At 51.4% G+C, this 27,698-nt stretch overlaps 1 protein-coding gene across 5 annotated transcripts in view; it reads right to left on the bottom strand.

Annotated features, from left to right (window-relative positions):
* Nucleotides 1-1,139: 1,139 nt before the first annotated feature.
* Nucleotides 1,140-27,698, bottom strand: part of DNAJB6 (DnaJ heat shock protein family (Hsp40) member B6) — a 48,047-nt gene continuing 21,488 nt past the window's right edge. For 4 of the 5 annotated variants that reach the window (XM_066385645.1, XM_066385647.1, XM_066385646.1 and 1 more), the window contains 5 exons: nt 26,845-26,955; nt 21,884-22,012; nt 19,352-19,493; nt 18,373-18,443; nt 7,598-8,013 (listed from right to left, as the gene is read on the bottom strand). In XM_066385645.1, the coding sequence (XP_066241742.1) occupies nt 7,691-8,013; nt 18,373-18,443; nt 19,352-19,493; nt 21,884-22,012; nt 26,845-26,955 (776 nt within the window). In that variant the 3' untranslated portion in view covers nt 7,598-7,690. Of the gene's footprint in view, nt 2,405-7,597; nt 8,014-18,372; nt 18,444-19,351; nt 19,494-21,883; nt 22,013-26,844; nt 26,956-27,698 lie in introns of those variants that run through there. The other variant, XM_066385649.1, reaches the window with a different exon arrangement.

Genomic DNA, 27,698 nt, shown 5'->3' with positions numbered 1-27,698 from the left:
GGGAAGTTTGGACAAGGTGGTGAATGCTCCCACCTGCATACTGAACAGCCCCTGTACCAAGCTGGGTGGCGATGGTGCCATCACAATGGAGGGGGAGGGCTTCGCCACACTGTAAAGCAGCTGTCATTTCCTGTCAGGCAAGACCAGGGGCTCAGGCTTACCAGCCTAAACAAGGCCTCTTCCAGCACTATCAGGCTAGTGACATGCTAATGACCATGACTGGCCATGCCAGCCAGTCACCTGCCATTTTTCAGGGATGTTCTGAGAAGTCACCAGGGAACCTGGATGCCTATGATAGGTCAGGGTGTGGGTGAGGGGGCCCTGGGGGCCCGAGATAGGCGGATGAGGGGGGGGTATTGGCTGCCTGTAGACATGGGATCTCTTGGGACTGTTGGTGCAATTTCCTATGACTGAGCACTCCAGAATAAGCATTTCATTCTGAAGTATGTCTGAAGTGAATGTAACAGCCCTTATTCCTCCAAACAGGGAGCAGCCAGATGTCCCCTCTGGGCCCTGCAAGCGCTGTCCCTAGAGGGGCACCTTCGGTGAAGGAACAGCTGGAGGCTGAGACACAACTCCCCTACCACCTCCCAGCTGTCTCATGAACCCCACTGCACTGCAGATGGGTGCTGGGTTCCCATGCCCCCACCGCTAGAGAACCCCAAGGTGAGAGGTAGCACAGAAAACACAACTCCCCACTACCCACCTGTGCAAGACAGCACCCCCTCACCGAGGAGCTGGCCCCTTGGCCGAGGCGGGCCTCCAGACCCATGCACACTTGTCACATGCTGGCTAAAGGACACTCACAACCCCAACACCCCCAGTGCTATTCCTGTGCCTGGCCGAGAGACATGGCCCCTGCAGTGATGTGCCCTGTCCCACTCAGGACAACCCCTGGCTCTGGAACTGCCCCTCCACAGCCCCTCCTCCCAGCAAGGTCACTGCTCAGTCTGGTAAGTCCCCACCCCCACCCCAAGGCATCTGGTTTCTCACAGGTACCTCATTATGTAGCATGTAGCTCAGAATACAGCTCTCTGCCCCAAACATCCCTTCATCTTTCATATGATGCAGGACTACCTTTATCCCACCGTGACAGGCAGTGCGGCTCCCGGTCTGAATGACGGCACATGGGCCGCACACTGAAGCTCACACTTTATTTATGCTACAGGTCACCCTGACACAACTACATTCCTCCCACAAGTGTCACGCCCCAGGGTCCTAGCCCACAGCCTGCACCCCCCACCAAACTAACTTCCCTGTGACCGCCATGTTAGACTCACAGACGTCACACTCATCCAGCAGCACAGCACCACGGGGCTCAAGTTGCTGGCATTTTTACATCACGCCCAGTTTTCCCAGTCCCCTTATTTCCAAGGGGGAAGGGGAAAGGTGAGGGGGACACAGCAGGCCCTTGGGTCAGTGGAGGAAATGTTGCCATGGGGAGCAGCAGGGTTAGGCAGCACCCAGACTGCAGCTCAGGAAGCAAAAGGTTAAGCAGCAGTTCATGCAAAAAAACCACTGCCAAGGCTGCCAGTCTTGCTGGAAGAGGGTGGGTGGTTCCATCCGCAGAGGGGTACTGAGTCAGCTCACCTGCTGGTACGTTTGTGTGTCTGTGTGTGTGCAAAGAGCCTATTTCTCCCCAGAAGATCCTAAACCTAGAGCCAGAGGTGGTGGTTTTACGGAAGTAGAATCCTATGTACGTGCTCAAAAGAACAATTATGAATGGGGGGGGGGGGGGGGGGGGAGGTGGTATTTAGTAAAAACTAAAGAACTTTAGAAGTCAAGTTGGGAGAACTTAGAGAACATCAGATTTAAAACCATAAGCACAGGGAGTAATGTGACCTCTGGTGTGACCCATCGAGGCCACCATGGACAAGTCCAGGTGCTCCAAGGTCTTACTTTATGAACTGAAAGGAAGTACCTGCTGGTCACGGCTCAGGTGTGATATATGTTCCCTGTGAGTCACCTACACTCAAATATCCTCCCAATACCGTACAACCGTGAGGAGTCATTCCGTGAACGGCCACCAGGGGCCTGAGCATCACTGTCACCTCTAAAGCTAAGTCAGGTGCCGGTAGGGGCTGGGCCGCCAGGAAGGAGGAGCTGGAGCCCAGGCGCTCTGCAGGAAATGCGATCTTAGTGCTGGGGAAGTGGGCAGTGCGGTGGCTCACACCGCTGCCGCTGCCTGTGGTTGTCAGGCCGGCCCCATCAGCGTCCCCAGGGCTGTGAGAGGGTGTGTTCTGGGGCCGGGTGAAGCAGATGCCCTACATGTCGCGTGCACACACCACACAGCGCTGCGACGCGGGAGCAGCCCCGTCGCTCTAGTGCAGCCCCTTGGTTGACTTCTTCTTCTTGGACTCGTCTTTGTGCTTCTGCTTCTTCCTCTTGCCACCTTCTTTGAATCCTAAGAAAACACGGCTTGTCAAACACTGCAGACAGCAACAGGTCCCCCACCAAGTGCCAACCATGTCTTGTCACCACATGAACACAGCACACAAAGTTACACATTCTCACTCTCCAAGTCTACACCTAAAACTCAACAGAACAAAGACTGACATCCCACACAATTCACAGGACACCACAGCCTTCACCCACCACCTCAGAGGTCCCTGCTCTGGGTCCCACCTGGCAAGGGCACAGCCCCGACACCTGGTATCCCTGGGCTTCCTCCACCAGTCAGCTCTGTGAGGCCCCAACACCTGCCTTCCATCCCAGGTGCTGGACGGAGGCCACAGGACACACCTGCTGGAGACTGTCGGGGCCAGTTAGGGACCTCTGGCTTTTTTGCAGAAATAGCTGAGCTGTGCTAAGTCAGTAATCAAGCCAGGACATTGGGGGGGGGGGGGGTTGAAATTTGAATTTGGGTAGGAAAAGCTCAGTTTAAAATTATTTTTAAAATTCTTCCAATTGATTTGAGGGGGATTGGTGTGAGAAGCATCTACTTGTTCCATTTGTGCACTCATTGGTTGCTTTTCTTATCTGCCCTGTGCAGGGGTTAAACCTGCAACCTTGGTGTGCCAGGACTATGCTCCGCTTACTGAGCCACCCAGCCAGGGCAGAAGAGCTGTTTAAATGGCCTAAATGGAACAGAACCAAGTAATGGACCAGGCCAGGGCCCCTGTGGACCCTAAAAGCTTCTTCAAGATTCTGAGTCCCAGGTGACACCTCAGAGCATCACCCCCAGTCCTGACATGCCCACCTACTCTGGGGAGTCAGCGCGCACTCAGCCACGTGGGTTCCCACCTGGCTGCTGTCCGCCATCCACCTGCGGCCAGCTGGAAGCCACCTGACTAAGGCGCAGTTGTGCTGGGACAGCTGCAAGAACACAGGACCCAGGAGCCCTGGGCTCTCATCTGAGACATCCACGGCCCCTCTTGCCAGCCCTTCACCAGCATCCGCGGGCCCACAGGAGGGTGTCACACTGCCCATCAGTGTGCCGCCCAGACCAGGCGTTCAGGGAAGGTCCTCACAGTTTGAGTGAACAGAAGAAAAGGGCTGTGCTGTGCAGATGCCTGAGGACTGCTTGCAACGCCAACCCTGAGGTGACATGAGGGCCTGGAGCAGTGACATCAGAACAGGACAGAGGAAGACAACACTCTCCAAAGGACAGACATGGAAGCAGAACTGTTAGGGAACCTGCGCTGTGTCATGCACCAGAGGTGGTTACAGGTTAGAGGGGGAATGGAGCTGGGGTCAGGTGGGCCACAGCTGGGCCCAGAGGGTCCTTCTTCTGTGGAAAAAACCTGGAACTAGGCCCTGGCCGGTTGGCTCAGTGGTAGAGCATCGACCTGGCGTGCAGGAATCCTGGGTTTGATTCCCGGCCAAGGCACACTCATCTGCTTCTCCACCCCTCCCCCTCTCCTTCCTCTCTGTCTCTCTCACCCTCCCGCAGGCGAGGCTCCATTGGAGCAAAGTTTGCCCGGGCGCTGGGGATGGCTCTGTGGCCTCTGCGTCAGGCACTAGAATGGCTCTGGTTGCAACAGAGCATCACCCCCTGGTGGGCATGCCGGGTGGACCCCGGTCGAGCACATGCGGGAGTCTGACTGCCTCCCCGTTTCCAACTTCAGAAAAATACAAAAAAAAAACAAAAAACCCTGGAACTAGCCTGGGTTGGCTTTGATGGGACAGGAGTGCCCAAAGGTTCCTGGTGTAGGGTTGCAGAGGCGCCATGAACACAGGACAGGCAATGGGCTCCCCACTCACTAAACAGGCATTTCTCAGTGCTGAGACCACAGACAAACCAGAGGAACTTAATGACCGTGAAGCTGCACCCCTTCCCCCAGCAGTTACCCATCCCCTGCAACTGGGGCACAACGGACACACGGCACCCAGCTCCAGACCAGAGGCTCAGAGAGCCAGCAGCAGGTGTGGAGTCCACTGAATGGTCAGATTTCTTCAAAATCATGTAAGGAAACGGACATCTGATTCTGACAGCCCCGACCTGCGACAGCACTTGTGTCAAAGTTCTCAGGCTGAAGGGAGCACGGTGTAGAAAGCTGGTGTCTGGGAGCATGCAGACTGAGCTCCGGGCTCTGCACCCACCAACCCTCCCAAGCCTGGGACAGTCTTGTGTGTCACACCACCTGCACCTGCTTCTACCAACCAGTGTGGCCATCCGGGTCCCTAACCCATCTGCCAAACCAGCTCCAACCAGTGCCCCAAACCAAGAGGTAAGGTGCTCATGGGAAAACCCGGTCCTTTCTGATGTGAAGGAATCTTGAATTGTAAAGAAACAAGGTCGTCTGACCTGTGGTGGCACAGTGGATAAAGCGTCGACCTGGAATACGGAGGTTGCTTGATTGGGCTTGCCTGGTCAAGGTACATACAGGAGTTGATGCTTCCTGCTCCTTCCCCTTCTCTGCCTCCCCTCAATAAAAATGAATAAATAAAATCCAAAAAAAAGAAACAGGGTCACAAGGCAGGGGTTAAAACCCCAACACCCTGAGAGGTGGCGCAGGGATGGTGTTGGGGCTGCAGAGGGCACATAGGTCTATTATAAGACAGAATTACTTTGGTATTAACTTACAATGTTCAATGTTTAATTGGAAAGACAAAACAAGAAAATGCAGTTCCTCCTGTGCCCTGAGCTCCCTAGGAAAGGCAGGCTCTGTCCTCTGGGGATGGTGTCACAGCCAGTGCCCTCAAGCCCTCACAGAAAAGTTTGTCCAGAGCAGCTCTACACTCTTAGTGGAGAAGCGTAGACTAATTAGTTTCCCTGAGGGAAGTTACCCAAACTCCAAGCAGCGCCAACCAGCCTCACAAGTGTGGGGAGGTGTCCCAGGAAAGAGTTAAGGATCAACTCTTCCTTCCTGGGGTTTTTTTCACGTGGAATAGTTTTTAGCTTCCCTCAACAGCCACACCTGTAGGAAGGTGTGATTCATGAGGGAAAAGTGCTGCCCTTTTCAACGTGTTCCTTTATGATTTGCTGGCTCCTGAGGTGAGCCAAGACCATGGACACCCTCTAATGTCAAATGGAGCAAGCCAGTTAAAAGGGTTAGACTTCTAAGGCAAGAGCACGTTAAGACAATAAATGCCAGCAACTGGGGCCCACACCGCTTCATCTGTTTGCTGCCTATGCCCCACCAAGCAGCCCGAACCCCGACCAGGGGACGCAGTCACACCAGAGTCCCCCTACTTCCCACCAGCCCTCCCGCTGCACCCAACGCTGAGTTACATGACTACAAACACGGGAGCTGCTCACTCCAGCAACCAAGTCCATGTCTGGGGAGTGTACCTCCTGAGAGCTCGGCTGTTGCCCACAATAGTTCCTCCCAGAAACTGCTGGCTGCCTCCACGCGGCACTGTCCCTGCGCCAGGGACATCTGCGCTGCGTTTGATCAAGTGGTGTAAGCAGGGATAACTTCTTGAGTAAGTTTCTTATATGTGCTTCTTTTTTAAGGAATACTACCCGAGTCTGGTAACATAGCCAGAAGATGAATGGGTGACCCATCCAGGTCACATGGGAGCCACCTAAATGGAAGGACCCCAGCCTGAAGCAGGAGCATCCCATGGCTGCAGGATGGGGAGCCCAACCCACCTGTTCATGGGACAGAGATGCCCAGACACCAGGTGTCATCATCCTTCGAGCCATCACCAGCTCAGCATCAAGCTCTGGAATTTTTTACCTGCAGTCTTCCCAAATGACTCAGTTTCTTGACTCTTCCTTCAGGGAGGCTTTATCATGTCTAATGAAGAATCCTACCCCTGGGTTCTGACGTGTGCTCACAGCACACTGCTAGGAGTCACATCTGCAAATCAGCCTTCTCATGACTTGATTCGAAAACAACAAAAAATACTTAACTCTAACAGCATTCAGAAACACTCCCAGAGGTGCTCCAGTCCCCACTGAGCAAGGAAGCTGCAGGGTGTGAGGCAGGCCACCAGCCCTTCAGCATTGCTGACTACTATAGTCCCCACTTGATGATGGTACCCAGGAGGGACCCGGTGACACTGACAGAAACGTGAGAGTTTAGAGGACTTGCTTTTTCCTGCCAATTCTGACTTTCTCAGGATGCTCCAGCAGGTGACAAAGTGTCTTTCACTCAACAAGCACAGTGTGGGAATGGGGGTCTCACACTGAGCTCAGGATACAGTTTTAGTCCCGGGAGACTGGCTGTGTTCAGCCATGACACTGCCAGGCAGGTCCAACACCTCACTCACTCCTGGGAACTAGGACTGACCTAGAAGACTTAGGGTGTCCTTCCAGCTCGACGCCACAGACTTTTCAGTCCCTGTCAAATGGAGCTTGTTCAGGGAAATGGAGCAACAATCCTACCCCTGGGCAAGACCCCTGAATGTTGGGGTCCCTCACCCAGCCTGAGGGCCACTCAGCTCCTACAGGGGACAATGAATCTGGGGCAAACAACCCACGTCCACTCAAGGCCAAGCAGGGTCTTCCTGGATCACGTGGCCCTTCCAATGGTCCGTCTCTCTCAACCGTACTGAAAAGGCTCAGGGATGGAGGCTCTATGCCATGGCCAAAGCCCCAGGACACTACCTCCAGGGAGATGGATGTTCCCTTCTGCCCTAGGACCTGGGCTCTGAGAAGGACCAGAAGGTGTGTTAAGGGACTGGTTTCCAACAGGAAGTTCTGGGAGAGGAACTCATTTCTGAGACAACACAGCTTCAAACGAGGTCCACAGAGGTCACCTCACAGTCACCCAGATACAGAATCAAGCATGAACCTCTTCCTCCAACACACAATGAACTCACGCAGTGAACTCAGTGACTCCCTGTGGTCAAACCTAAAGCACAGCTGTGCCCTCAGAGACCACCCAGAACCTTTTATGGGAAATTACATCAAAGACCCATCGGGCCATGACAGATTACAAGTCTAGAAACCAGATGAGGGCAGTGCCAGAGGTCAAGGCCACCAGGCCCACACCCAGTAGGCTGTGTAGTTCTATGTTTAACCAAACACCATACAGGCACAAAGGGTGGAAGAATGGCAAACAAGGTGGCACTAAAACTGTTCGAGGCACGTTCCCATCCAAGTTCCAAGAAGTTACAAAAAGGAGCATTTTAGGGTAAAGCAGTACCTGGCAATTCTGTGGCATCTGTCATCTGTGACCAAGACAACACACTTCATACCGTCACAGAAGGCTGATACCCCATTTTAATTGTGAGGTATGTCGTGGAAGGTGCTCCTGTAGCACCTGCCAGGCTGGCTGACCAGCCCCGCCCCCGCCCCTCAGGTCAGGACACAACAGCACAGCACCGTTTTCTGTCCCCGCTGGCCTTGGGTGGTAAGAGATGTGTCCCTGTGGGGACGCTCTGCCTCAGTTCCCCTCTGCACACCTGCTGAGAACATGGAGGTATCCCAGCTGCTGGTGGCCCTGTGTCGGCCTGGTTCATCCTCTTCCTCACCGACATAGGGAGGGGACGTGTGTTTGGGAAGCGGGATGGGCTTATGGGCCCTTGGCGGGCGGACACTGGTGCTGGTGAGCTGTGCAGGCAGCGCCTGCTGGCCTCGGAGCTGGCATTCCTGCAGGAAGGCTTCCTCATCAGCCACACCTGAAAGGACACAGAGACAGGCATGAGGTGGGCACCACGGGAGGGCCACACACAGGCTGCTGCGGCCTCCCTTCCTGAGTGGCCACTGTGGGACGCCACCTTCGCTGAGCTGGCGGCCTCAACTGCCCCAGGTGCACTGCTGGGGCCTGACGTCACCTGAGAGGAAAACGACCAAGTGGAACCCACCCCAACCCTGAAGTCCTGTCAAGACCCACGGCTGGATCCCTTTGCCAGGTCCTCAGACTCAGCCCAGCAGTGCAACCCTGGACAAGGCTCTGGGTCCGGCTTTTGGTCTCATCTTTGGGCAACTTTGAATCTAGAGCCCACACCCTACAGACACTGCCCATCCACTGAACATTCAAGTCAGCGTGAGAAGGGAGGTGCTAGCCGGGGAGGCCTGCCCACGTCCCTGCCCCACCTGCACACATGCAGAGAACCCACAACACTGCAGTCTGCCACACTGGACACAGATCCTGCCAGGGACAGTCCTCATCACGCCAAAACCATAAGTTTTACACTTTCAGTTGCAACTAGGAAGCCAGTAAAAGAATAAGTGGTAATGTCCATCATTTCAGACTCCCCCTTTTTAGAGCTCCCTGCCCCAGGTCACCTGAAGCAAGACGCCCACAGGCATCTTGTGTCCCACACTGACTGCCTGCCCTCCCTACTTCCTCCACAGAGAACAACTGTTTGTTCACCAAGACCCTCCTGCAATGAACTTTTTAAAAGAATGTCATCTAAAGGGCTTTTACAATTCCAGTCATTTAAACTGGTCTGTTAGTGGCTGAGGACCGGGTACAATGCTGGTAAGAGGCCTTAACCTCTTACCTTGGTGGTGCCTTAACCTACAGCATTACCACAGGACACATCAGGATGCCCAAAGTCCTCATAGGACCCTGCCCCTCAGGGTCCTAGGGCACATCCTCAGCAGCAGCAGCACTAGGGACCAGAGCATGCTGGTCTGAGAAGGGAGCTACCCAAGATGTCACCCACACTAAGCACAGAAGCTCTTTCCTGAGAAACAAGAATAGCTCGGCTAGCCTAAAGTCTGCGGCTTACAGCTGAGGGCTTTTCCTGTTAAGCCTCCATATCAATTTTATACAACCTCAGATGCACATGACATGTATGCTCCCCCACCCCGCACAAAAGGAAACCAGTTCTGTCAGGAGATGCTTCAGCAAGCAGATCTGGGCGCTGGGTGGGAACACCGGCAGTCACTGGTGTCAGGACACCCCAGGACCTCACGTCTCCTTCTGAGGCAGCTCCCACTCCACTGCACACACTTCCCACTCGGATCAGGTCCCGAGCACATGCCTGCGAAGCCAGGCCCAGGACAGCACCAGGGTACAGGCCACTCCCGGGACACCAAGCCTCTGGCAGTGCTGTGAACAAAGCAGTCATGGGGAGACTTGGCGTTCACAGCCACATCTTAGGTGCAGTCAGGAGCTGGGAGGGACATGGTGGCTACAGGTGCTCCGGCTGAGTCCTGTGCTCAGGGCCTGTCACTGTAGCTCTCCGAAGGTGGGCAGACAGTAGGAGAAATTTACACAGAACCTTACCCAGGTGACACGTCCAGCCCTGTCTACCCAGGTAGGAAGCACACACTCAGTCTCACAGATATGACAGCAGAAGGTGCTGGCCCTTGGGTTACCCCTCTGAAGATTAGTCACCCACTCCCTGCCTCTAGGCAGTCACACCTAGTAATTTCCATGAGCTTTACAACTACCCTTGGTCTGCCCAAGGGTAACATTTGAGAGGAATTTAACGTTTCAGGTATCTAAATCAAGCGTGGCTGTGCCACTGGCTGCTCCGAGCTGCACAAAGGCAGAAGAGATGTGTGACGTGGGGGACCTTCCAGGAGTTTGAGTTCACCTGTCCCACTTACCTCACTAGCAGGGGTCCCTGCAGCCCTTCAGTCACAGACAAGGAAGGGGGTGGCCTTGTCCCCCACACGGCTCGTGGGAGCCCAATGTTCATGAGCACTGTCACTGAGTTCTGCACACACAACAGTGACCTCCACAAGCTCTGCTGTTGCTGCTTCACTCACCAGCCTAGGCCACATGAGCCGCTGTCTGGAAGAGACACGCCCAGTTTGGGGTCGGCTCTGCCATCACGTGTCCCCTTGCTCAGCCAGCTCTACTCACCGGGCCCAAGACGTGCTGCCACAGCCACTGTGTATGTTGTGTTTGCGGTCTGTTAGAAAATGCTCAGCTTGATACCTGAAAACACCCCAAATACACAAACACACAGACACTCCACAGCAACACCCAACGAAAGGGCAAAAGAGGCATTTTCCCCGCTCTGCCTGGTACCTGGCTGCCCTCGGCGCTCACACAGCAGCTAAACCACTGACCCAGGAGAGCATCCCCCCTTTAGAAGAGATGCTCACCAGGAGGGACAGGTGTGTGCTATTCTGGGAGAGGCCAGGCCTTGGTGACCCATGGCAGGGACGGGCAGCCCTCTGATCTCACTTGTTCCATCTGCCCAAGGTCTCATAGTGACAGGAAATAGTGTCCCCTCGCCTCTGCTCCTGGGCCCGTCCTCCTACCCTAGTCCAGTCCCAGCTCCACCTCCGCAAAGCCTGCCTTCCTTCCGGCCCTATTCTGCGTCCTTTGGTGTGGCCAGGGCTGAAACCTGGGCTTGCAGTCCTGGCCTCCACATGAGCCAGAGAAGCACGGTTGGGACACACCACCGAGTGCCCCTGACTTACCTGCATGGTCAACCTTGAGGACATGGTGACCTCCTGGCTCTGCAGGCCCCTCCCAGCCACGCTAGGAGCTCCAATGATCCGGAGTCTGGAGCAAGGACAATCAAGTCATGGACCCCACAAGGTTCCCCGTGAAACTTGAGTATCTTGGGTACCAGGAAAACCATTAGGGGAAGGAAGTAGCAGTGGAGGTTGAGACCAGACAACCGCCGCTCCTCGCACAGAAGCCTTTGCTGGACACTGCACACACCCCCACATGGATCCACCAGGCCACTTCAGCCACCGTGTGCACGTTACTAGGTGCTAACAGGCTTATGAAAAAGGCCACTGCCTCAATGCATTACTGAGCTGAGGTGACGCCTGTATTCCACTCGAGAATGAGAAAAGGGGTCTTAATAAGGACGATCCTGTCACTTTGAGTGTCAAGGCCAAGGGCCCACACACACACCCTTAGTTCAGCAGCTGTGGCACTGGCAGGCCCTGGTCTCACCATGAGAGCCTGCCGTGAACACCCCAGCTGTGACCAGAGTTGCAGACGAACAACCTCCCATCACCCAGCACATGAAGGAGGACCCAGTTTCTGCCCGCCGCAGCCTGGGCCATTATGAAGGGCTAGTTTTCTTACCCCAGGACACAGACTGGCAGCACAGAGCTTTGTAAAGGTCCCCACAAATTCTCCAACTGCTGTCCACAGATGCCCCTTGGGTCTCTTCAAGAACAGGGTGGCCAGAATAGAGGTGGCTCTGCCTCCAGGGCCCACCTGTACCCAGTGATGGGGGTGTCAGCACAATACTGACTCTGACCACTGTCTGCTCCTGTACTGGGGGGTGGTGCTGGGACAGCCCCATGCACAGGAAGGCCCGCACAGCATGCCTATAATAGCAGAGGGGCACAAGGCGGGCTTTCTAATACCCTCCTGAGACTGCAGGTTTTACGCTTAGTCATGTTCCAGAATCACCTGTCCACCGCCCTCCAACCACTGTCCATGTGGCCACCCTCCCACATGACCCGCATCCTGCAAGCTTCCAGGAACAAAGGACTGTTTCCTGTGGCAACAAGCCTCTGCCTCAGTTTCCAGAGCACAGCCTGGAAACAGTTTCTGGGGCTGGGGCCAGAAACCACAAGGGGCCCTAGGAGCTGGACCACCTGCTGTTTAGTGAGTAAGGACGTGCTAGTCCTGGCAGGCTAGTGCTGTGACAGAAGCTTCCAGAACGGGGTCTGAGTTGGAACTTCCCTGTTAGTGTTCCTTTGCAGCCCTCAGACCCCAGCATCCAGCAAAGCACCTACTTTTCAACGGCACGCTCGGTCCAAGTCCCACAGAGCCCCAGCAAGACAGGGAGTGATGAGATGTGGCGTGCATGGGGACTTGTGGGGGAGACCAGCATGTCCCTTTCAAGGTATAGCACCCCTCACTCAGGACTCAATCTCACAGGTGAGCCATAAGAGCCCGCACCACTCTGGCACTTAGCCCTTGAACACCTGTGACAGCCGACAGAAACCGACCCCACTCCTGGCACGCAATACCCACAGCACCCCCTCAAGACGGTGCTGCAAATGGCCGAGCCTCCTTGACAGCCTCCTTGACAGAAGTCCAGCCCAAAAGGTAAGAACTCCACTGCAGCACCTCCAGCCCAATGGGCAGCAAGCACACAGCATGCCCCATGAGGACAGGGCTCCTCAGAGCAGGGAGCAGAGTCCATGTCTATGGACTGCCACGCAGACTTCAGTCCTGCTCCGTCTGGACACCAGTATGTAAGAGCACAGTCCACACAACTGTCATCAGAGACAAGAGCCTACCTGGAAAAGTGAGGACTCAGAACCGGTCCTGGTGCCGCCATATGTGTGAGACACTGTGGAAGCAGCCCCCACTGCCTGTGCCTCGTGGTAACAAAAGGAGTAAGTCCCACATGTTCAAAGCCAACTTCACTGTACCACAATTTCAAAGCAAGGAACAGGTTATTGGCCTTGCTTAACTTCCTGAGAAGCAAATAGCACAGGCCACTGAAGCCAGAGCCCAGACAGGCCCAGGATAGCAGACCTGCCACACACACCATTTCCAGGAAGTCTTTATGGCCTGATGGACATCTCATCTAATCAAACAAAGCTCAACGGTATCTAAGTGTGGGGTGTGGGGACCCCCAACTGCTCTTCGTAGTGTGCTGAGCAGCAGGAGGTGAGTCAGCACCCTTGGGGCAGAGACCCGCAACCAGGTACCAGCCACACTGGCTAGTTCTTACAGCTCCACCTCTAGAGAAATTTAGGATCGCCTTGACAAGCCAACTCAAGAGTATCCACCTGCATTTCCCCATTACAAGCGCCTCACTATCAACCTCACAACCGTCTCTCAAGTTAAGTGCAGTGGACAGTGTTGGCAGTGGTAATGTGCATGCGGCACAGAGCAGACAATAGTGGATCCCCAGCCGTACTCACTGCTCCAGCACCAGCCACCGTCACCGCATGCTACCCGTAAAGAAATCAAAATCATGATGCACCATCCACACAGTGCCTCTCAGAATAACTGAAAACTCCACAAAATAAAACCACTGATCTCTGCCACACCCAACACCAGTTTCCCATTCTACCCTATTGATTACTAAATCATCCCTCCTTTTATGGAAATTTACCATTAAAAAGTGTAAAGTTGGCAGACTGTACTACGGAAAGGCAGTAATACACATTACAAAAATAAGTCACATCTAATTCTACAACCCATACAGAATTTACTGTGTTGGTGTAATCTCTGCTACCCCTTCCTGGGTGTAAACAAACTATTAAAACATATAAAGTTTACATTGGTCTTAACAGGTCGTTTTTTGCATTTGGAAAATTTAATATAGCAGAAATCACCTTGCTGTGTATCACCCAGTTAAATAAAATTTAAAAATAAAAACACAGCCTGCCGTAGTGGGGCCAGAGCACACTCCGGTCATCAAGCAGCTATGAGAAGAATGTGCCAGCAGCTGTTGCACACTCAGTATCACAGCAAATGTCTCGCCCTTTCCCCAAATGGAGAACTCAGCACTGAAGCATGGCTGATAACACGCAAATGAATACAAACCTCCACAGAAAACAACAGTCACTCTTCCCAAATTTGTACAATCAGGAGCCATGGTTGTGTGGGGGTCATTTTTTTTCCTGGGGGGTGGGGCAGTAACCCAACACTTTGTCAGAGTTTGAATACCACCCAATTTGAGATTACTTAACATTGTCCAAAAATGTATCACGGGCCCATCGGGAGATGCCTTCAAATACCAAGGGCCAGATATGTGCCCACGAACTGCACTCCAGCGTGGGTGCTCCTGTTGGCACAGAGCTCAGGGGTGCACACAGAACCCATTGACACAGGTGAGTGATGCTAACCACAGGCCCTGCAAACACGGATGCAGAGGGAAAAAACAGTATGTGTGGAAGGGCCAGCGCGCAGCTATCAGGGTACCAGGCATAGGAATCAGTACCGACCGTGATGTGACTTGGATACGGAGACATAAAGAGTGGGACACAAGATGACGTAGGCACAAGACCAAAACCTGTCGCACGTCAGGGGAGGTGGAGAGATTATAATAGCAAGCTAGATCGTGGATACAAGACATGGTGACGACAAACACAGAAGGCAAAGCAGAGTGGTCAGAAGTGAGAACCGATGCCACTGCTCTCTCCAAACAATGGGGAAAAGGTCACATGGGAAATAACACCACGGGGAGGCCACAAATGACACCACGGGGAGGCCACATCCTAGAGAAGGGCAGTGGTGCTGGAAACAGGGAGGGAAGGAGAGACCTGGAAGAGGAAGAAAGTCTAGAACACATAAGAATCCCTCCTGCCCAAGCTCCTCTGCATCTGCAAAGCAATAAAACCATGCAGGTGCCATGAGGAGGCCATCTACAGGTTTCCCCAACAGTACTTTGGCTAAGTGTCGTTTTTGTTAAACACCCAGAACAGAACTCCTCAGCCCCATCATGGGCATTTGCACATGGCCTCCCTGCAACTGCATGTCCACATCTAAAAGCCTGATGGTAGCCCTGGCTGGTTGGCTCAGTGGTAGAGTGTCGGCCTGGCGTGCAGGAGTCCCGGGTTCGATTCCCAGCCAGGGCACACAGGGGAGGCGCCCATCTGCTTCTCCACCCCTCCCCCTCTCCTTCCTCTCTCTCTTTTCCCCTCCTGCAGCCAAGGCTCCATTGGAGCAAGGTTGGCCCGGGCACTAGGGATGGCTCTGTGGCCTCTGCCTCAGGTGCTAGAAAGGCTCTAGGTGCAACAGAGCAACACCCCAGATGGACAGAGCATCGCCCCCTGGTGGTAATGCCAAGTGGATCTCAGTCGGGCACATGCGGGAGTCTGTCTGACTGCCTCCCCGTTTCCAGCTCAGAAAAATACAAAAAAATAAAAAATAAAAATAAAAGCCACTGGTCTGTCCTGAACATCATGGGTATTCAGACAGCCAGCGCTTACTCACAGGAAGGCAAAAAGCTGGTTACTAGACTGTAGCTGGGCAACTTCCTACAACATGCAGACAGGTGGCCCTCAGGGTGTAGTTCTAGACACAGGTCTCACGAGGACATCTATGCAGCCAGATCCCAGAATGAGCAACAGACAGGCCCTGGTGAGGCCAGGCCCCTGGGGCCTGCAAAGCTGGAATTACAGCTCTGCCAGAGAGGGCCATTGTGCTAACCAAGTTACCAGTGCCTAGAATGGGCCTATTAGCTTGGCTTCCCTTCCCATCGTCACGTTCTGAGGGCAGGGATGGTTTCAGGGCTGAAAACCATGGGAGACAGAGGCACATCAGCCTCCACTTTCTCATCTGTGGACCATTTGCCTGCAAAGCCCAACACTGGACTTGTCTGAGGTCCCTCAGCTTCAGGCCCTGCTTTGTCCCTACGCCCAGCACATACCTGGAGGGGGAACAGTGCAGTAAAGTGCTGAGAACACATTGGGACTTGAAGCCACACCCTCTCCCAGGGATCTCAGGGCCACTCACCCTACCTCAGCTGACAGGGCTCAGGACAGAATCAGAATCTGTTTTAGAGGAAGTAGGGAGATGGAGAGAACTGCTGAGGACAAAGAGGAGGAAAACCGGTTCCTGCCAACTACAGGTACTGAAGTACAATTAACATCCAAATGACTCTAGAACCTAGGGTGACCAACAGTCGCAGGGTATCCACTGGCCCCAGAGGTGAGCCACCTGCTTGCTTGCTGGGTCTCCATTGCCAAAGTAATGGGACTGTGATTGAAGTGCGACTCTTATCAAGATGGACTGAGAATGCCACAATAAGCAATTGAAACAAACCTGAAAAGGCACATCACAGGACCGTTCTAACTTACGTGGATCGAGACACACAGCTCAATTCACATAAATAAAACAATCCTTTGTGGCCCAAGCCGGCTGGGTCAGTGGTCGAGCATCAGCCCAGCATGTGCAAGTCCTGGGTTTGATTCCGGGTCAAGGCACACAGGAGAAGCACTATTCTGCTCCACCCTTCCCCCTCCTTCCTCTCTATCTCTCTTCCCCTCCCACAGCCAAGGCTTCATTGGAGCAAAGTTGGCCTAGGCGCTGAGGATGGCTCCATGGCCTCCACCTTAGGCGCTAGAATGGCTCCGGTTGCAACGGAACAATGGCCCAGATGGGCAAAGCATCGCTAACTGGTGGGCATGCCGGGTGGATCCTGGTCGGTTGCATGCAAGAGTCTGTCTGCCTCCCTGTTTCTCACTTCAGAAAAACACAAAAAGAAAGATACCAGTAACTAGACAACATGCCAAGACCAGACAACTTGGAGACTTCTAAACAGAGCAAAGACACACACTCACCACCTGGGCCTGACCCCCTGTACGGCAAGATCCTGGTAACTCACGTCGGATACTCAGCACTGCCCTGGCTGTGCCCTTTCCCACAGGAAGAAACCAGCAGCAGCAAGAGCCTAATCCCATAGCGGGAACTCCTGAATGCAGACTCCTGGGAGCAAGATGCCTCCCCATACTAACGGTTAGATGAGGAAACACGAGGGAGTGGATAGGGGAAAATCTGTACAGCCTAAAAGACAGTCTTAAGGACCCAGCCTGTCCACAAATGGAAAACCACTACCGTAAATGTGTTCTAATATCCAACCATCGTGGGGCAGATTGCTCATTCACCCCCACCTAGGGGGGACCATCTGACCTCCCTACCAAAGGGTTTATTTCCCCCTCTCGTGGAAAATATAAAACTCCACAGTGGTCTGGGTGTTTACTTGAGGATTCTCACACAACAGGGAGATCATCTACATGAACACCATGAATGAAAAGCAGCTTACCGGTAATAAAACTTTAGTGTGTGACATGGGCACCATACACTCCTGCACGTAAGGTCCCATACCTCTGCCTTGTTTGCAGGTTCTCGGGCTGAGACAACACATGAGCACTGTTTAGTTTTCCTGAGTTCAACTGCCTTTTAATACTTATAGTCTCTATGAGACTCTATAATACTTTTACTTGCTTTCAGTGACAACACATTCAGACTGGACAGAACCATGAGCAATTTCCACATGCTTTCCCATGGAGACTACATCTGACGGGCAAAATCCTTCCAACAGTTCCATGCTGCTGCCACAACAAAACCGGGTGGGGTTTAAACATAACCAAAGTCCTAGTCACACCCCTGTGCCTGGATCCTAGGCATCAGAGGGGGTGGTGTCAGACCTCAGAGACTGCCCCATCTACGGCACCCTAGCATGTGCCATGCGTCTTGAGGCTGGCATCACATGAACCTAGAAACCAGAGCATACTTTGGGAAAACAAAAATAACTATCTAGTTGTTTGTCTCTTCCCTGTAGAACTGTAGCCATAATGGAACGTTCCATAAATCGCTAACCATTCTATATGTACACAGGAAGGTCTTCACACACTCTCCAAAAATCCTGAAAAAACGATCACGGCCAGGACGGACAGAAAGCAGAGGAGGCCCAGGCACAGAATCACACACAGGAGGCTGCAGGCCCCCTCAGGAAAGAATGCACCAAACACATCGCATTTATTTTTTTTTTAAGCAAATAACAAACACCCAGATTACCAGCATTACTTTTTAAACCTAAACTTAACATTACATATTTAAACAATTGTCAAAACTTACTAAGTTGCCAGCATTCATGCACAACTAGACACATCCTCAATTTTTATTAAACCAGAAATGTAGTACCATAGATGCATTAATACCGCTCACGACTAAATACTGGAAAGAACTGAAATTACTTTGTGGAAGATTCGTCCTGGCAATGTTAACTTCAGCAGGCTGACACTATGTGGCTCACGGTTCACACACAATGAAAAGCAGGTCCGTGCTGGTGTTAGTGTACGGAAATCATGGCCACCTTGGATTACATTAATAAAAAAGCAAAGTGCATACAGAGATTTACAACAATTTTAAAGTCAAAATTTAAAAAAAAAAAAAAAAAAAGATTCTATCATGTGGTCCCAACAATAAACTCAGAAGTCTATGACAAACAGGGCTCCGATGAGCTGTGTATAAATACTTTAGATTAGGTACCATTACACTGAAAGTCGAGTTCATTTGAAATCTTCAAAAAAATGTTCCTGTTAATCCTGAAGTGATGCTTGTTACAGTTAACATGTCTGTTACATGCGTGCGTTGAATTACTTGTTATCCAAGCGTAGCTGCTGCTCCTTACCATTTATCGTTAAGGACTTTAACTGGCCGTCTTCTTCAACTTCTACTCTTTCTTGACCATTCTCGACAATTCTGGAGGATAAAATGCACTTTTAAACCTTTTTCTTTTGAAGTAAATACACGTGTGAACACACAGGCATCTTAAAGGACATAATGGCCATGGACATCCATACATGAAATTACAAAGTTGGAAAAAAACAAGCTGAAACCAACCTGCTGACAATCTTTCTTAAAACACTTCCTCGGACAGACATGCTGTGTCTCCAGTTCGCGTAGCTGAGCGTTACCTACCCGCACATGCTTGTCATCAGAACAGCAAAGTGTTTACTCCTATGGTGTCTCCTGCTTGACCACCCTGGCAATGTGGCACACTGAGAACACTAGCACCACGTTACCGCATGTGCAGAGTGGCTCTAAGTGAAGACGACTACTAATATATAACAGTAAACAAAACTTAAAAGGAAAGGCTCTAATTCAAAGATTAAGATTCTCAGGTGCTCTGGCCGGATAGCTTGATTGGCCAGAGCATCATGCCGAAGCACAGAGATTACCAGTTCAATCCCTGGTCAGGGCACATACAAGAACAGATGTTCCTGTATCTCTCCTGCTCTCTCCCTTCCTCTCTCTATAGTCAAAAAATAAATAAACATTTATACATTAAAAGAAAACAAAGCAAAGCCCTGGCCAGATAGCTTGGTTGGTAGAGCATTGTCCTGAAGCACAGAAGTTGCTGGTTCAATCCTCAGTCAGGGCACATACAGAAGCAGCTAGATGTTCCTCTCTCCCTCTCTTCCCCCTCCCTCTCACTAAAATGAATAAATTAAAATAAAATAAAAACGAATTATGTTTCAAAAAAGGTTCTCAGGTGCCAAGACTGAACATATAACCTATACTGACACCCTTGGGGTTGAAAGGCAATGTGGTGCTCAAAAACCATTACACCTGCTAATCACAGACGTGAATGTGGGAGATAACTGTACCTCTTTGTAGTGATTTTCCTTCCGTTAACCGTTCTGGTAGAAGTCGACACGGATTTGAAGTTGCCCATTCCACTACCACCAAAGGACGTGGAGGAGAATGCAGTGAGGCCACCGTGACCTAATGACCCAAAGGAAGTAAATCCTATAGGAAATAAAGGGAGAAAGAAGATTGGAGACTACATATTTAGTGCAAAAATTCCCGAGTTTCAGAATCCCACAGCGAGCCTCTGATGTAAGCATGGTATCAGCTGGGGCAGCAGGGTCAGGGCTGCGGAGGACACTCTTTTTTGAGTCCAGAGGCCAAGACAACCAGCTCCTGCTCAGGTCACCTCCCCTCCTGCCCTCACACCTGCTGCGCTGGACCTCATGGGTTCCCCCCAACTTGTGGAGAACTACTCGGCACCTCTCACAGGAACAGACTCCCCACCGCAGACGGAAGAGCAACCCAACTTGCTTACCTTCTCTGTGCAATGAGACCACAGGGATAGTAATATGAATTCTTAAAAAACTAAAGTGACTTTAGAACGAATTCTACAGATAATTACCTTAAAAGTATGGATCTGTAGTTCATAGACAACATCCTCAAACGGCACTCACACTCTGGATGTCATCACCTTTAAACCCTGATGTCCATGGGTCACACTGAAGCACACTACACGTGACACTGAAGCTGGTTTCCTTGCTCACACTGACATGAACACCCCTGCTCCCTAAGCACAACTAAACCTAGGTTCAGTTGCTGTCTAGAACCAGTAATGGCCAACAGAAACAGAATGTGAACCGAACACGTCACTTCAAATTTCCTTACAGTACCATTAAAAAATTAAAAAGAAATTGGTAAAATTGACTTTTAACACTATTTTATTTAATCCAGAATTATCCACATCACAAGCAATACAAAAACCTGAACAAGCTTCACCACACTTGTCATGTGTTGGTGTGGATGGGCCACATTACCCACTCGGCATCTCCGTGTGGCTGTGGCCACCGTCTATTCCAGGACCGGACAGGTCTAGAGAGCCTGGACACTCTCAAGGCCTCTCACAGGGAGGACTGCGTCCCATGTTTGCCAGCTGTGCTTTATTCTCCCTGAAATGAGCACTACCACTAACACATGGCATCTGAGGATCTATCTGCTGGAGAAAAGCACATTAGAAGACAGCACTCTGCCTTCAGATCTGATCAAATGAACCACCTTCCTAGTGTGACCAGCAAGACACTTGCAGGACAACACTATGGGCTGCGCGCTGCCGTGTCCTACCATAGAACGCTCGGAAAGACAGAAGGATCTCAGTAAGCTTCCACGGGAAGAGTCTCCTTCCTGGGGTAAAAGTTTGTCCACCAGTGCCCACTCCCCAGTTGCTGACCTGCCTTTACTGCGTGCTGCCCACTGTGCTGTGGACAGTCAGTCCTTGTGGCCGCACTGGGCATGGGCCAGGTTACTGCCCCGCCTTGGCCTCTACCTGTGAACCTCCCTGGGACTCTGCCTCCTTTTATGTTTAATTGCCAAAGAGGTTAAATAAACAAAGACTTGGTGAGACTAAGTGGATTATTTTGCTGCTTTCGCAGTAATAGCCCCAAACCTACTACTACTTTTAACCAGAAATTTCATTAACAGCAAGAGCAGAGCCTGACTAGGCGGTGGCGCAGTGGATAGAGTGTCGGACTGGGATGCAGAGGACCCAGGTTCGAGACCCCAAGGTCGCCAGCTTGAGCGCGGGCTCATCTGGCTTGAGCAAAAAGCTCACCAGCTTAGACCCAAGGTCGCTGGCTCGAGCAAGGGGTTACTCGGTCCGCTGAAGGCCGGTGGTCAAGGCACATATGAGAAAGCAATCAATGAACAAGTAAGGTGTCACAACAAAAAAACTGATGATTGATGCTTCTCATCTCTCTCCGTTCCTGTCTGTCTGTCCTTATCTATCCCTCTCTCTGTCCCTGTAAAAATAAATAAATAAATAAATAAAAAATAGCAAGAGCAGAAACGGATTTTCAGGTATAATGTTCTTGGGAAGATTAAAGTACATATATAGCTTGACCAGGCGGTGGCACAGTGGATCAAGCGTTGACCTGGAATGCTGAGGTCGCCGGTTCAAAACCCTGGGCTTACCCGGTCAAGGCACATATAAGAGTAAATGCTTCCTGCTCCTTCCCCCGATCTCTCTCTCTCTCTCTCTTTCTCTCTCTCTCTTTTTCTGTCTCTCTTCTCTAAAATGAATAAATAAAAATAATTTAAAAAAGGAAATACCTGTGGTGGTACAGTGGTTAAAGCATCGACCTGGAACACTAAAGTCGCCAGTTCAAAACTCCAGGCTTGCCCGATCAAGGCACATACAGGAAACAACTATAAGTTGTTGTTTCCCACTCCTCCACTCCTTTCTCTCTCCCCTCTCTCTGAAACCAACTAAAGGAAAAAGAAATACTGGCAGGTGTACAAGGCTGTTCTACAGAAAGGAAGACACTGCCCTAAGGGGACACTGCTGACGAGCACTTCCTCTGTTCACACACCAGAAACTAAATGTGAGGGTTTGATACCTGTTTCGAATGAAGGAAATCCTCCGAAAGATGGAAATCCACTGAAAGCCGAGAAGAAGGAGCCTGAGCTCCGGTTCCTGTTCCCCCGGGAGCCCCGTCGAGTCCCAAAGAATTCGTCAAATGGGTCATCTTAAAAACACACACAGGCATTTTATGAAATCTTTGCTCAACTTTACTGTTTTATGGGGAAGCTGCAATAAGAGAAAATGAATTATAACATATTATTCCATTAAGAACAGCAAGATTAGGCCCTGGCCGGTTGACTCAGTAGTAGAGTGTCGGCCTGGCATGCAGGAGTCCCGGGTTCGATTCCCGGCCAGGGCACACAGGAGAAGCGCCCATCTGCTTCTCACCCCTCCCCCTCTCCTTCCTCTCTGTCTCTCTCTTCCCCTCCCACAGCCAAGGCTCCATTGGAGCAAAGTTGGCCCAGGCACTGAGGACCGCTCCATGGCCTCTGCCTCGGGCATTAGAATGGCCCTGGCTGCAACGGAGCAGCGCCCCCAGATGAACAGCGTATCGCCCCCTGGTGGACGTGCCGGGTGGATCCCGGTCGGGCGCATGCGGGAGTCTGTCTGACTGCCTCCCCCTTTCCAATTTCAGAAAAATACAAAAACAAAACAAAACACAAAAACACAGAAAAAAGAACAGCAAGCTTAAGAGAAGCCATGGTGACGCAGCTCATCCACAGAGCCGTGAGCCTTCTACCAGGAACTGGCTCACCGATCCCACCAGAGCCAGCATGCCCTGGACCAGACTGCTGACAGATGTGCTCCGCACATGGGGACTGACAACTGTTCCGAACATCCTTTTGTGGATGTTCTATAGACACTGTCCCTGCCACAGTGTGAGAAATGTCAGCATGGAGCCTGACCAGGAGGTGGCGCAGTGGATAGAGCATCAGACTGGGATGCAGAGAATCCAGGTTCAAAACCCCAAAGTCGGCCCTTGGCCACTTGGCTCAGTGGTAAAGCATCGGCCCAGCATATAGAAGTCCTGGGTTCAATTCCCGGCCAGGACACACAAGAGAAGCACCCATCTGCTTCTACCACCCTTTCCCCTCTCCTTCCTCGCTATCTCTCTTCCCCCTCCTGCTGCCAAGTTTCCACTGGAGCAAAGTTGGCCCAGGCGCTGAGGACGGTTCCACAGCCTCTACCTCAAGCGCTAGAATGCCTCCAGTTGCATCAGAGCAATGGCCCAGATGGGCAGAGCATCGCCCCTGGTGGGCATGCCGGGTGGATCCCGGTCGGGCGCATGCAGGAGTCTGTCTCTCTGCATCCCCGCTTCTCACTTCAAAAAAAATACAAAAACCCTGAGGTTGCCAGCTTGAGCGTAGGCTCATCTGGCTTGAGCACAGGCTCACCAGCTTGAGTGCAGGGTCATAGACATGACCCCATGGTCACTAGCAAAGGGTCACTCGGTCTGCTGAAGTCTCCCCACCCCCGAGAAGGCACATATGAGAAAGTAGTCAATGGGCAACTAAGTAGAAGCAACGAAAAACTGATGCTTCTCATCTCTGCCCTTCCTGTCAGTCTGCCCCTCTCTGTCTCTGTCACAGACACAAAAAAGTCAGCATGGATCACATTTAGGTATATAGGAAATCATCCTCCATAAAGTCTGGATTGCCTTCTCCAACATAATTCAGAGGAAAAAAAGAAAGGGAACTGTTCAGATATTCATTTATAACACAGGGAGAAACTGGTAATTCTGGACCTCAAGTATAAGAACTGTGAACTTTTCATAAACTTGGCATCTCAAAAATATTTTTTAAAGGATTAGTTGAGCCTGACCTGTGGTGGTGGTGCAGTGGATAAAGCATCAGCCTAGAGTGCTAAAGCTGCAAGTTTGAAACCCCAGGCTTGCCTAGTCAAGGCACATACAAGCAGCAGCTACTATGAGCTGATGCTTCCTGCTTCTTCCCCTGCCCTGCCTATCTCTCCTTCCTCTCTCTAAAATAAGTACAATTTAAATAAATAAAAGAATCTGTCAAAGTCAAATCTGAATAAATATTAATATGCAAGCATGACACTGGTAAGATAGGAAACTACTAACATGAACAGGTGTCACGTGGCTCCTGAAGATACCAAATGCTCCTGAAAACAAGACTAGCGTGACAGTTTTGAATTGTCAGGTTATCAATGAGCAGTCACTAAAAACATGAATTATACGCTTAAACTTACTGAAGTTCTATGAAATTAACCAGTACTATATTTTTTCTGGAAAATGGGAACTCTGTGATCAACAAAAAGAAATGCAGACAGTCGAGAGAGACATGCTGTGGGCGGACCAGCTGCCCACTACAGGCTGCAGTGCCAGTCGGCAGGGCATGAGGCAGTAGGATGCAAGGCAGGGTGCAGTGGCAGGAAAATGACACCCCCACTTGAGGTGTGAGCAATGCTGTCCTGCACACACCTGCCTGACTACATTGTATCCTTCTGCAATACCCTGTGGTCACTGCCGGAAACACAGTTAGTGTCTTCAGGTTCACACAGCAACTAAACCCTTAAAGGCTGGTTTGCATGTCTTTTTGGTGCAACTTACACCAGAATCCCTGGGACCTGACAACTCAACTAAATTAAGGTGGCCATCATTTTACCTGACCAGTGGTGGCACAGTGGATAGAGCATAGACCTGGGACACTGAGGTCATTGGCTTAAACAAGGGGTCACTGGCTTAGCTTGAGCCCCCCAGTCAAGGCACATATGAGAATGAACAACTAAAGTGACACAACTACAAGTTGATGCTTCTCATCTCTCTCCCTTCCTGTATATGTCTCCCTTGCGTGCCCTTAAAAAAAAAAAAATGAATAGAAAAGACCCTTCAACCCACACGTTTTATTAAGATTCATCAACACTGAGCATCTGAGAGCAATAGAGAGAAACCAACTCATGTCCCGGCTTTTAGCCCACACCAGTGCATGAGGCCCAGCACGGACCAGCTGCAACCTTAGTCCTAGACCCAAGGCCTACACCAGTCACCCCCAAGCACACAGAACACTGGCACAAAGAAGGACAAGACAGAATCTAACATTCTGTCTCTACTGCAGTATCAAAACTAAAGGACAGTATGACCCTCAGAAAAGGAGCCCCTGGAATCAATCCATCCACCTCAATGAGCTCGCCCAGGAAAACCCCAGTACCACCGCAAAATAGACACAGAATCCCACTACAACTCTAATTTTAGGATGCTATTATTTACATATTCAAAAGCAGAAAAGATATTCAGAAGAAATCTGAAATAAACAGAAACCGCAGCAAATTAAGAAGGCAGCCACTGAACTGGAGACCCCCCAGGAGATGGGCTTGGGGGTCTCCCATCTCCACTGCTGAGCCAGCATCTGGGGCGCCTGGCACCAAACAGCAGGCGATCCACAAAACAAGGTAACATCACACTTTTCTACTTCTCACACGATCATTATGTCATGACTCCTCACCACATCCTCATCTGGCTGCAGAACTGTGTTTTCTTCTCAGAGCTGCAAAACTCTATCCAAGGGTTCACACGGGATGTGCTTACCCATCAATGAGCCAGAAGGTGAAGATGACGGTGGAAACACTGAGCCCTGGCACACCGACGCTCCAGTCATGACTGGCGAGTGTCCCAGCAAAGCCTGTGTCTGAGACACTCGTGGCCACCAGGGTGAAGGAATAAGCCACCTCTCACAATGAAACAGTGGTAGCATCACAGCCTCCTCCAGAACACCCAACCTCTGACCACAGACACTGTGCTGCCCTGAGTGGAGCTCTTTCCACAAACCACAATCTCTGGTCCTGACTGACCACAACCATACACCACACCAAAGAGAAAGCTGGTCCAGACACTGTGTGCTGTAATGCCTGGGGTTTCATCAGAACCCACACAGCCAAGTCACAGAGTCCAGTGTTCTACAGAGAGCAGCCAGGAGTGTTTCTGACCCCCACCACCCGCGTCCAGACCACTAAGTAGGGAGGCAAAAGGAGGTTAATGAAGACCGTACACAGTGACAGAATCCATAAAAACCTTCATCTTTTTAATGTGAGATATAAATTCAGAAGACTCTTCAAAAGAGAAGAGGAGGCCCTGGCCGGTTGGCTCGGTGGTAGAGTGTCGCCTGGCGTGTGGAAGTCCCGGGTTCGATTCCTGGCCAGGGCACACAGGAGAGGCGCCCATCTGCTTCTCCACCCCTCCCCCTCTCCTTCCTCTCTGTCTCTCTCTTCCCCTCCCGCAGCCAAGGCTCCAAAGGAGCAAAAGATGGCCCGGGCGCTGGGGATGGCTCCTTGGCCTCTGCCCCAGGCGCTAGAGTGGCTTTGGTCGCAACAGAGCGACACCCTGGATGGGCAGAGCATCGCCCCCTGGTGGGCATGCCGGGTGGATCCCGGTCGGGCGCATGTGGGAGTCTGTCTGCCTCCCCGTTTCCAGCTTCAGGAAAAAAATAAATAAATAAAATAAAATAAAAATTAAAAAAAATTTTAAAAGAGAAGAGGAGGCCCTGGCCGGTTGGCTCAGTGGTACAGTGTCAGCCTGGCGTGCAGGAGTCCCGGGTTCGATTCCTGGCCAGGGCACACAGGAGAAGCACCCATCTGCTTCTCCACCCCTCCCCCTCTCCTTCCTCTCTGTCTCTCTCTTCCCCTCCCGCAGCCAAGGCTCCATTGGAGCAAAGTTGGCCCAGACACTGAGGACCGCTCCATGGCCTCTGCCTCAGGTGCTAGAATGGCTCTGGTTGCAACAGAGCATCGCCCCCTGGTGGGCATGCCGGGTGGATCCCGGTCGGGCGCATGCAGGAAGTCTATCTGACTGCCTTTCGGTTTCCAACTTCAGAAAAATACAAAAAAAAAAAAAAAAGAAGAGGAAAAAGTTTAAGAACTCCCATGCCACTTAAACACAGTGAAGTGACAAGGACAACAGTGAATGAACAGGAAAGGCATCACCACTTCCTATGAGTCATGGAGACGGCCAAGCAGACAACAGCCCAGACAAGAACTTACCAAAGAAGTCGAATGAAAACGGGTCCCTTCCTCCGAAAAATTCTCTGAAGACTTCTTCGGGGTTCCGGAATGTGAAGCCATACTCAAACGGGTTGTCAAACTGGCTTCCACCTGTACAAGCAAAGCACACGCTCAGTTCATGAATGCTTGTGTACGGAGGGCAATTATGTGTCTATAGGACATTATACAAGGCCTTAAAGAAAGCATTTCATAAACAGGGGCTCTGACATTCAAAACACAAGCCACACCCCAAAGGGAACCCCATGCCTAGGGGCCGTGGGCTGGGCCGCTGGGCATCTCCTTCTTGCATCTACAAGTCATCAGCACAGCCTCTCACCCATGCTGGGTTCCTGTCAGGAAACTCCATGCAAACCAAGAGTGGCAACGTTCACTCACAGCTGGTCGAGGGCTGGTTTGGAACACTGATTTCCAAACGCTCACCGTGGAGCTGTCAGGACCACAGACAAACTTTTCATCAAAAATATACCAGTCTAGCCTAAAAAGGAAGCAGTGCGGTGGATAGAGCATCGGGCTGGGATGCAGAGGGCTCAGGTTCGAGACCCCAAGGTAGCCAGCTTGAGCATGGGCTCATCTGGTTTGAGCAAAAAGCTCACCAGCTTAGACCCAAGGTCGCTGGCTTGAGCAAGGGGTTACTCAGTCTGCTATAGCCCCCCGGTCAAGGCACATGAGAAAGCAATCAATGAACAATTAAAGTGCCACAATGAAAAACTGACAATTGATGCTTCTCGTCTCTCTTCATTCCTGTCTGTCCCTAACTATCCCTCTCTCTGACACAATTAAGAACCGCAACGAAGAACTGATGTTTCTCATCTCCCTCCCTTCCTGTTTGTCCC

Source organism: Saccopteryx leptura, chromosome 5 (assembly GCF_036850995.1).
Source record: "Saccopteryx leptura isolate mSacLep1 chromosome 5, mSacLep1_pri_phased_curated, whole genome shotgun sequence".
In the NCBI taxonomy this organism is placed as follows: domain Eukaryota; kingdom Metazoa; phylum Chordata; class Mammalia; order Chiroptera; family Emballonuridae; genus Saccopteryx; species Saccopteryx leptura.
The sequence above is the reverse complement of the archived record's forward strand: the minus strand, read 5'-3'. Positions and strand labels throughout refer to the sequence as shown.